The sequence below is a fragment of the Pipistrellus kuhlii genome, unplaced genomic scaffold (assembly GCF_014108245.1).
Source record: "Pipistrellus kuhlii isolate mPipKuh1 unplaced genomic scaffold, mPipKuh1.p scaffold_m20_p_24, whole genome shotgun sequence".
NCBI lineage: Eukaryota > Metazoa > Chordata > Mammalia > Chiroptera > Vespertilionidae > Pipistrellus > Pipistrellus kuhlii.
In genome coordinates this window covers 7,879,568-7,890,581 of record NW_023425523.1, presented here as the reverse complement: position 1 = coordinate 7,890,581, position 11,014 = coordinate 7,879,568, and the positions used below count along the sequence as shown (strand labels likewise).

The following is an 11,014-nucleotide window of genomic DNA, read 5'->3' as shown; positions in this document are numbered from 1 at the left end:
TAGGTGAGAAAACCTCCTATTTGCATAAGACTCTATAACTTGGGCTTTCTGTTACATTAAACTAAATACATTCTCAGCTTACTCAGTGGACATGCGAGTCAACAAAGAGACGGCTAAGTGCGGGGTGCAGGTGAGAGACGACAGGACTGGACTGGCGCTTGTCTCCCTGTTGGTCTTTCCAGCTGGTCTCAGCTTTCCTGCCATTGGCTTCCACACGATGACACTTTCTTTTTTTTCTTTTTCTTTTTTTTTAAGTATTTTTTTAAAATTATTTTATTGATTTTTTACAGAGAGGAAGAGAGAGGGATAGAGAGCTAGAAACGTCGATGAGAGAAACATCGACCAGCTGCCTCTTGCATAACCTCTACTGGGGATGTGCCCACAACCAATGTACATGCCCTTGACTGGAATCGAACCTGAGACCTTTCAGTCCGCAGACTGACGCTCTACCACTGAGCCAAACCGGTTTCGGCGATGACACTTTCTAAATACAAATCTCTCCACTGACTCCTCTTGGCTTAAAATTCTCTGCTGGCTCTCCATCGTCTACAGCAGGGGTCTTCAAACTTCTCTCATTATGAGAATCACCTGGTGGAGTTGTTAAAACACAGATTCCCGGATCCCAACTAAAAAAGTGCTATCAGGAATCTGTGTTTTAACACCTCCACCAGGTGATTCTCATAATGAGAGAAGTTTGAAGACCCCTGGCTACAGCTATGGTCGGCAAACCCATTAGTCAACAGAGCCAAATATCAACAGCACAACGATTGAAATTTCTTTGGAGAGCCACATTTTTTTAAACATAAACTTCTTCTAACGCCACTTCTTCAAAATAGACTCGCCCAGGCCGTGGTGTTTTGTGGAAGAGCCACACTCAAGAAGCCAGAGAGCCGCAGTTAGCCGACCACGGGCCTGCGGGCTAAAAAAAAAAAACGAACCTCCTTTGACTAACACACGGTGCCCTTTACGATTTGTCCCCACCTTTCCCGCTGTTCCACCCTTGCATTTTACACTCTTCCAATAGGACACACCCCTGGTGAACAGCCCCCACACGCCAGGTACCACCCATTCTTCATCCTTAATCCCACAGCCCTGAGAGGCGGGTATTCACACTCGAAGTTTACAGATGCTCAAATTAAGTGGCCTGGCCAAGCCCACACATCTAGTAAGTGGTGTGTCAGGATTTAAACTCTGCTCTTTACTTTATAACAAATTAGAGATTTATTTTCCTCACTTACCAAGTTTGAAGGCGGGTGAGTGCTGGCCTGTCGGGGCGCTCCACGATGCCGCCAGTCTTTTGCAGAGGGCTGGCTCTCACCCTTCGGTTTGTTATTTCAAGGCCCTACGATGGCTGTTCAGCTCGACATCACATTCAGGTCCAAACCAAGGAGAAAAGGGCAGGCTACACCAGCTTCATCTGTCACAACCCCCTCCTGTATTTTTTGTTATGAAAGCAAAAGCTTTCCTAGAAACCCTCAGCGCATGTACCTGGAGCTAGCTCATGGACACGTGGCTGCCCCTAGCTGTGAGGGAGCCTGGGAAATTGGGGAATATAATTATTGTGGTTGGCTGAGATAAATACAGTCCACCGCTTGGGATCCAGCCCCCTGCTGCCCTCAACAAAACTGGTGTTCTGGCCGAAGCCGGTTTGGCTCAGTGGTAGAGCGTCGGCCTGCGGACTGAAAGGTCCCAGGTTCGATTTCGGTCAAGGGCATGTACATTGGTTGCGGGCATATCCCCGGTAGGGGGTGTGCAAGAGACAGCTGGTCGATGTTTCTCTCTCATCGACATTTCTAGCTCTCTATCTCTCTCTCTTTCTCTCTGTAAAAAATCAATAAAATATATTTTTTTAAAAACAAAAACAAAAAAACGTGTTCTGTTAGCAAGGAAGAATGGGGTGATGAGGAGCAGGTGACAAACTGGGGTCTGCCACTACCATCTGCTCAGCAGAATGGAAGCACTTGTGGGACTCTGGCTGTCCCACGCCTCTCCTCACATCTGCAAATCCTTTCTTACCCATCACAGGCCAGTTCCTGTGAGCCCCAATGTTCTTTTATCTTTTCCCTATATTATTTTTTAAAATATATATTTTATTGATTTTTTACAGAGAGGAAGGGAGAGGGATAGAGAGTTAGAAACACCGATGAGAGCAAAACATCAATCAGCTGCCTCCTGCACACCTCCTACTAGGGATGTGCCTGCAACCAAGGTACATGCCCTTGACCGGAATCGAACCTGGAACCCTTGAGTCCACAGGCCGACACTCAATCCACTGAGCCAAATCGGTTAGGGCTCTTTTCCTATATTATTGCTGGGTCACTTCTCCCAAGAAGCGTTCCAAAAGTGTCCAATACAACACATCAGAGGCCCTCAGTGGATGTGTTTTTTTGCTGAAGACTTTGTTAGGATTGTCTAAACCAGCGTTTTTCAACCGCTGTTCCGCGGCACACTAGTGTGCCGCGAGATGTTGCCTGGTATGCCGTAGGTGCAGACAAGACAAGAATTTTATAATTTTTCACTATTTTGTTTACTTAATATTTCATAATAAAGTAATTATAAAATACTTTTTGTGTTTATTTGATTCCTATTCAAGAGAATTACTTTATATATAGTCAATATAGGCACAGAGTTAAATTTTTTAACATTTTCTAATGGTGGTGTGCCTCGTGATTTTTTTCATGAAACAAGTGTGCCTTTGCCCAAAAAAGGTTGAAAAACACTGGTCTAAACAGCTACAGCCGCTGGTGTGTGATTCTGAGAGCGCTTAAGATAACACGTCAGGTTCCTGTTCAATAGCTTACTGTGTGTGGCTTTCATGGTTATCTAAATGCTGTGTTTTGTTGCCCTTTCTACTACTGCAGCTGAGAACGAGACAGGCAGGGACAGGGAAATGCTGTCTCGGCTCTGGGCTGTGCTTCTGTTGCCATGGTGATGTTGACCAGTGAGTGACATTCAGGTGACAGGTGCTTCACACAGTGGAGCCAGTGGGCGAGGGAGGCCAGGCAACACCCAGGCCTCCTGGCCTGGAGAGGACTTCCCAACACCAGCTGGCCCGTGCCCCTGCCTTTAGCTGAAAACCAAATGGACGGAGGTCTCATTTCTGAAAATCCTCAAGAGCAAGGTCCACCACCCCTGAGCCACCTGGCAGGCTCACACTTGCCAGTATTCATTGGCCCTGAAGGGGTTTGCTATGTCTAGCCTCATTCTCCCCTGCTGTCCTTCCAGCCCAGGTCCTCTCATGGTCTCTATGGAAATAAAGTTAGTCACCTGCGCACTCTGAACGGTGACCCGGGAGGTTAAGGTCAAGAGAAAATAAGACCCCGCAGGAAGGTGGCCTGGTTTGGCAACACCAGCTGTGGTCCTTCGGGGCCCAGCCCTGCTCTCCATCCACTCTTGGCTCCGGGAGTGGGTGGTCTGGAGGGGCGGGGAGTCCACCTAGTGGGGCACACGTGGAAACAGCTGGCTGCCCCCCGCAAAAAGAGAAACAGGCCGACTGCCTACCAGGTCAGAGCAGGGGCAGCCCCGCCCTGCTCCTGAGTGAAGTGAAGCAGAGACAGCGGGAAGGCCTGTTTTTAATGAGCGTCTTTAAAAGCCTTGGCAAAGCACACAGAGCCCACGGCAGCTTGGAAACCCACACCGATGACAACAGACTCTCCCTTCCAGATGCCCTGCAAGACAGAAACGGCTCTGCTAAATCCGGACTGTGGCTTTCTCCCACCTCCCATTAAAGAGAGAAAAAACCCCAACCTTAAAAATCACTTCAGATCCTCCTGCCTGGGGAGTGCTCGGGGCCCTAATGGCCTCGCCTGGTGTGAAGGGGAGGGAGCGGGAAAGCGCCCAATCCCAGGCGCAGAGGGCAAGTGCCCCCCCCCCCCCCCCCGCCTTTCCCAGCGCCCCTTGGCCCCCACCACCGAGGACTCAGGACTCGGGAGAAGACTCTGCCATCAGGGAAGAGGGGCTGGATACTAGCAAGGCCCACTCCCATCCCGTCACTCTCTCTACCCCTCACTACTCCCACTTCCTTTCTCTCTCCTTCACCACAGACATGCTAGACACACCCTGCGCCTCTCTCCAGTCCCTAATCCCCCAAATAGTGCCAAGAACGCCAAACACTTGCATGAAACCTCTGCTTCCCCGATTGCTTTCTTTCACACTCTGGGCCCAGAAGCCAGCGCTTCTGTTCAAGGGAGGGAAGGAGCCTCTGTCTGCAAGGAGGTGGACACCCACCTCCGGGGCTGGATCCCTCCCGGTCGCTCTCAGCAGCTGAGCATCGCGATTCTGCTCATTAAGCCCCTTTCTTCTCCTTAATTAGCTGTGTGTGAATCTTGTCGGGGAGTGTTGGGTCCGTGAAATAGTCTGGGATAAGAACCAAAGAGAAGAAATCATCCGGGCCCCAGAGACAAAGGCTGCGGAAAAAGTTAGCCTGGCTCGGTCTTAGCGGGCTGTGACTAGTGGCCCCGCTTTGCCACTATGAGTTAGATGTCACTGCAAATCCTGAAACCGCTGTCCCCTTTACCACCACCACCACCCCCCACCCCCCCAGCAGCCCTGGGCCTGCCCGCGCCAGTGTTCCCAAGGAGAGCCTGCTCAGGGCGGCCCCTCCCTCCACACCGCCCTCCGGGCTTGCTGACTGACGCACGGGGAGCCGTCAGAGGGCTGAGCTCTGGCTTTTCCGCTCCCGGCCCTTCTCGGGGCCCAAATAAATGCCAAGTGTTATTCTTGTCTCCTCCGCTGGGCCTGGCAGCCCCTGTGGGCGCGGTCACGCCCTCTCTGGGAAGGTCCTCTCAGAGGAGACAGGCTGGGGAGAATGACTTTCAGACTCACCGTGTGAACCAGAGGCAGCGTCTGCGGGGCAGCCAAGACGTACTTAGGTTCCGTTGGAAATGGCTGGAGGATGTAGCCGGCTCCCAGGGCCCAGGAAACCGCCCGGCCCGGCCCCTCCCCTCTGAAGCCGCTGACCTGAGCCCTCTGGGGCAGCGGAGCCCATTAGAGCCACCTGGGAGCCTTTAAACCGGAGGCCGCGCCCCACCCCAGCTAATTAACCGCCCGCCTCGGGTGGGCCTGGGCTCCGTGACGGTTAAACGCTCCCAGGTGGCTCTCTGTGCAGCGGGGGAGAGAGCCTGCTTCCAGCTTCCCGGCGAAGGAGCCGCCCGGTTCCTCAGGGAATCTCCAAACCCTGAACTCTCCCCGCACGCACGTTCTGCCTCACTTCTTACCTGTCCCCATTTGGAGGAAAGGACCAAGGTCCCTTGGGGGGCGTCAGGGGAAGACGTGGCCCAGGCTTGCAGGGAGGACCCTGGGCCTGTGCGAGTCTGAATTCACACAATGTGGGCTGGTTTACCAAAAATACTGGGGAATGGGCCCCGCCTTACTCACCTGCGGCGAATTCCCGGATGTTCTCTGGCCTTTGCAGGAACATTTCTCTGGAAAACACGAAGGGACGGGGCGGGAGGAAAAGCAGGCTTGGTGGCAGGCGGCCGTGGCCGGGGGAGGTTGTGCTGCAGCCAGGAAGCTGGCCACACGTCCAGCAAACGTGTTCCCGGAACCTCTAGGCCATGGCGGAACAGGCAGCGACGAGGAAGGGCATGCTGCCAATCCAGAGGGGCAACGGGGGGGCAGACTGCAGCCCCACCACCTCCCGAGGAGGTTCCTCCATGAGGTCCCAGGCCTTCAAACGGTTAATCATTTGCCCAAATTCAGAAAGCAAGTAACTAACTGGAGAGAGGACCAAGGGTTTTGTGATTCCAAGACCCATGCTCTCTCTGGTACTCATGGCTACAGCCGCCCAGCCTCCCGGCCTAGGGGCCTGGGCCCAAAGCACTAAGGATTTTGCTTCCCTTCTCTTCCAATTCAGTTTGAGAACTAGTGCGCACAGACTACGTGTGAATAACTATACTAGATAAGAGAGGTTGGGCTATTTTTTTAAAAAATGCATATTTTATTGATTTTTTTTACAGAGAGGAAGGGAGAGGGATAGAGAGCTAGAAACATCAATGAGAGAGAAACATCCATCAGCTGCCTCCTGTACACCCCCTACTGGGGATGTGCCTGCATCCAAGACACATGCCCTCAACCGGAATCGAACTTCAGTCCGCAGGCCGACCCTCTATCCACTGAGCCAAACCCGTTTCGGTGATACACGGTCTTTTTAAAAATATATATTTTACTGATTTTTTACAGAAAGGAAGGGAGAGAGATAGAGAGTTAGAAACATAGATGACAGAAAAACATCCATCAGCTGCCCCCTGCACACCCCCTACTGGGAATATGCCTGCAACCAAGGCACATGCCCTTGACCAGATTCGAACCTGGGACCCTTCAGTCCGCAGGCCAACATTCTATCCACTGAGCCAAACCGGTGAGGGCTAAGCTATCTTTGGTAGAGTCACTGGGAGGATCCACAAGAGTGTACCAATGCCGCCACTGTGGGCACTGGGAACACCAAACGTGGTTCTGCCAGCTCAGAGCTTTGGTCCAGGGACAGAAATGGATGGCAAGGCAAGTGTGATGGCTGCTGATGTCGGACACGAACGAACACAGAGCCTGCAGATGGAAGTCACTATTTAAACCTCGCCTATGTGTCGGTAGCCGAACAGTATTTAAGATCATTCTATTATTTTCACCCTCTCGGTTCTTTGTTGTTCATCTCATTGGGAGACTTTTCAAACGCCACGCTGAGCGGCAGGGTGGGGGAAGGAGAGAGCACGCTCCGGACATGAGGGAATATTGTCTTTCCCGCAAGACTTACAGAGGAATCACTCAACTCTCAGTCTTTATATATATATATATATATATATATATATATATATATATATATATATATATATATATATATATATAAAATTGATATTTTTACAGAGAGGAAGGGAGAGAGAGAGCTAGAAACGTCGATGAGAGAGAAACATCGACCAGCTGCCTCTTGTATACCCCCTACTGGGGATGTGCCCGTAACCAAGGTACATGCCTTTGACCGGAATCAAACCCGGGACCTTTCAGTCCACAGACCGACGCTCTACCCACTGAGCCAAACCGGTTTCGGCAACTCTCAGTCTTTCTGCAACTGTGCTCTCAGTTGTGAAGTTCTAATGATGTCATTAAGAGTCTCTGATGGAGAACCATGGCCTAGGCCGGTGGTCAGCAAACTCATTCGTCCACAGAGCCAAATATCAACAGCACAACGATTGATATTTATTTTGGGAGCCACATTTTTTAAAAGTAAACTTCTTCTAATGCCACTTCGTCCAAATAGACTCGCCCAGGCCGTGGTGTTTTGTGGAAGAGCCACACTCAAAGGGGCCAAAGAGCCGCATGTGGCTCGCGAGCCGCAGTTTGCCGACCACGGTTCTAGGCCCAATGGCTGCCGGTTGAGTTTCACCATGCCCAATTCCTTCTTCCAAGTGTCACAAGGTGTGTAGTTACCCCCGACAGCTACAGGGAATGAATATTGATAGTTTGGAGACTTTAGAGGTAACTCTAGGAAACTTCTAGAGATAACTCAAGAATGCCACAAACCCCGGAGCTGGGGAGAATTAAGCCTTCGGATATTTTGTCACGTTCAGGCCCTCCAGGGAGCAACAGGGGGTGCTTCAGGAGGAGAGTCACTCCCACTCCCCTGTCGCTGCTCCCTGCCAGCCTGGAGCCCCACCTACCTGAAGAAACCACTGAGCAGCAGCTCCACCTCTTTGTGGGATCTCAGGTACTTCTCATTAGCAATCCGCGTCTGGATCTGGGGACAAGAGCCGAGGGTCACATGCTCGGCCAGGAGGCAGGTTTCGGGGTTCAGGTCCTGGTGGTGTCCTCTCGCAGGACAGCTCAGCCCTGTGGTCTGGCCGATCAACAGCTCCCCGCTGCCTCCTCCCCGGGCTCAAGCGCCTGAACCCCAGTCGGGTCTCCATGGCGGGGAGCACCTGGCTTGTGTCTAAGGTAACAAATACATCAGTCACTTCGGTCCAAGTCTCGTCCCAGGTGCCTATTTTAGTTCTTCCTGCGCTTTGAGGCGCCCACTAGTGCTCCGTCCAGGGATCCGCCCGGGTTCTCCCCGGCCTTTCCCCCCCCAGTTGTCGGCTCCCCTCTCTCGGGGTTCTCCTCCCTGTCTGGACCCTTATCCTGGGAGGGGGGGGGGGGCCGGAAGCGCACCCACCTTGTACTCGCGCAGCTTCTCCAGCTGCTCGGAGCTCAGCGCCCCGGGGTCAGGCCCCAGCTGCCCGTCCTCCAGCGTCGTCATCGCGTCGTGGTCGTCAAGGCGACGGGCGCGCGCGGACGAGCCCCTGCCCCCGCCCCGCCAGGCCCCGCCCCAGGCCCCGCCCCGCCATGCCAGGCCCCGCCCCAGGCCCGCCCCAGGCCCCGCCCCCCGCCCCGCCCCGGCCGCGGGGCCCAGGCTGAGCGCAGCGGTCTGGAGCGGCTCTGGAGCTGGGGCGGAGCTCAGGGGGGCCCTCTAAAAGGGCTTCCTTCCCCAGATTTGGGGGACCCATTTCCCGACTTGATGGTATATGCAATGGGTCATCCCTCCTCGACATCCCCCCAAGTTCAAATAGTTTATTTCCTGTTTCCGGAGCAAACCTGGAAAGGCAGGCAGTCTCCCAGAATCCGGGTCCTGGCAGAAGCTGGATGGAGCCTGGTAGGAGGGAAAGAGAATCCAGGCTTTTCCCCTTTCCGCCCTCCGGGAAGCCGGGCGGCTCCTCTGCCCAGTGCACCCTCGACATTCAACTCTTGGCTTTTCAGCACGAAAGCACCCACAGGGCGGAGGGAGCGGAGGTCTGCACCGGAAGAAACAGTCTCAGACTGAAGATGCCGGGAAAGACTTGGAGGAACATCCTGCCCCTTGTCTCCCCTCCGGGACTCACTTTCCGGTGTAGATTCGCTTGATCCCCATGCATTCTGAGTTATTTCCTCCATTCCAGTGGAGGAGAGGCGGGGAAAGGCAGTCCGAAAAAGAAAAGCCTGAAAGAGGCAGACTAGGTCGTGGCTACAGGCCTCTCCCCAGAAGCGTCCTTCTAGCATCTAATTAGGAAGGGAAGTGACACATACAGCCGAGAGCTGCGAATAGCAGCCTGGAAAGGGCAGGGACCTGGCTCTCCCCGCGCACTTTTCCATGCCCCAGGGAGCCTGCCGTGCCCAGCATTGGGCTTCTGGGAGCCAGAGGAGAGAGCCCCAAGGGGCACCTGTGAGCAGCTGCCCAACGAGCAAGGACAACCCGAGAAACAGGCCCTGCGTTAGGCCTTGGCCTTGGGGTCCCTCGGTGGTCTTCCTCTAGCCTCTTGGCAAAGACTGAGGGAAAGAGGGAAACTGTTGCCCTGGCCGGTAAGGCTCTGTTGGTTGAACATCATCCTATGCACCAAGAAGTTGCTGGTTTGATTCCAGGTCAGGGCACAAACCTGGGTTTGGGGGTTCAATCCTCAGTGGGGAACCTGTAGGAGGCAGCCTTTCACCCACATTTCTCCCTCCCTCTCCCCCCACTCTCTCCCTCTCTCTCTCCCTCTCTCCCTTCCTCTCTAAAATCAATAAAAAACACATTTTAAAAGAAGAAGTGAAGCCAAAACTGGTTTTGCTCAGTGGATAGAGCGTCGGCCTGTGGACTGAAAGGTCCTGGGTTCGATTCCGGTCAAGGGCATGTACATTGGTTGCAGGCACATCCCCGGTGAGGGGTGTGCAGAAGGAGGCAGCTGGTCGACGTATCTCTCTCATCGATGTTTCTAACTCTCTATCCTTCTCCCTTCCTCTCTGTGAAAAATCAATAAAATATATATTTAGAAGAAGAAGAAGAAGAAGAAGAAGAAGAAGAAGAAGAAGAAGAAGAAGAAGAAGAAGAAGAAGAAGGAGAAGAAGAAGAAAATATGTTGGCAGTTCCCAAGCCAAGAAAAGCCCGAAAGAGGCAGACTAGGTTGTGGCTACAGGCCTTTTCCCAGGAACCCCCTCCAGGTTAGCAGTCCTCTTGCTGTTTGAGTTCTGAGGGAGAGAGAGTTAACAGAGGGAGAGGCAGATAAGCTGCCATCTGTCAGAGGTGATTTTTTTTTTCAGGCAGGAGCAGAGATTAATCAGAGGCAATGGTTCCTGTTGGCCAAGGCCTGCCCCTCCCCACCTTCCGCCCCCAGCATGGTTAATGGTGGAGCCTCCAGAGCTGCACCGTTCAGTGCGGCCACCACAGCCACCTGTGCCCGCTGAGCACGTGCAATGGTGCTGCAAGTGTCAGATGTGCTGTAAGTGTAAAATACACACTAGATTTGAAGACTTAATTTAAAAAATGTAATGGCCCCAACAGGTTTGGCTCAGCAGATAGAGCGTCGGCCTGTGGACTCAAGGGTCCCAGGTTTGATTCCGGTCAAGGGCGTGTACCTTGGTTGCGGGCACATCCCCGGTGGGGGGTGTGCAGGAGGCAGCTGATTGATGTTTCTCTCTCATTGATGTTTCTAACTCTCTATCCCTCTCCCTTCCTCTCTGTAAAAAAATCAATAAAATATATTTTGAAATTTAATGTATCTCATTAATACTCTTTATATTGGTTACATGTTGAATAATATTTTGAATATACATCAATTAACTATATATTATTAAAAGTAATTTTCAGGGGACTTCCAGCAATAAATATTTTTCTAAAAAATAAAAAATGAAATTTCGTCTCGAGATCTCTCTGTCCTTTCCTCCCCCAGGCTTGTCTTTTTCTTTCTTTCTTTCTTTCTTTCTTTCTTTCTTTCTTTCTTTCTTTCTTTCTTTTTTTTAAATGTGGCTCCTAGCAAATTTTAAATTATATAGATTTGCTGGTCTAGACTGGCAAATCTACCCCCACACACTTGCAAATGCATGCACCATTCTCTTTACCCCTCACCCCCCAAACCAAAGTAATTCATCTCCTCCTCTGCTGCTCTATGACTTTCTTGTGCTTTGAGAATCAACCAAGCCTTTCTCACGGCCCAAATCCCAATGCCAGCGTGAGTCAGTGAGAGAGCCCGCTTCTCTTTTCCGAACATCTCAGTCCTCATTGCTGCACACGGTGGGCCTCCTGTCTGCCTCTGCCGCT

At 52.2% G+C, this 11,014-nt stretch overlaps 1 protein-coding gene across 2 annotated transcripts; it reads right to left on the bottom strand.

Annotated features, from left to right (window-relative positions):
- Positions 1-3,552: 3,552 nt before the first annotated feature.
- On the bottom strand, positions 3,553-8,289 carry RIIAD1 (regulatory subunit of type II PKA R-subunit domain containing 1). Of its 2 annotated transcripts, none has more exons than XM_045586773.1 (5): positions 8,141-8,289; positions 7,650-7,726; positions 5,377-5,423; positions 4,222-4,356; positions 3,553-3,668 (listed from the first exon to the last, which is right to left on the bottom strand). In XM_045586773.1, the coding sequence occupies exons 1-4, from the start codon at positions 8,222-8,224 to the stop codon at positions 4,286-4,288; spliced, it is 279 nt and encodes a 92-aa protein (XP_045442729.1). In that variant the 5' UTR covers positions 8,225-8,289; the 3' UTR covers positions 3,553-3,668; positions 4,222-4,285. The 2 variants fall into 2 exon arrangements, with proteins under 2 accessions (XP_045442729.1, XP_045442728.1); XM_045586772.1 differs by having other exon boundaries at positions 4,228-4,356.
- Between the last annotated feature and the right edge of the window lie 2,725 nt (positions 8,290-11,014).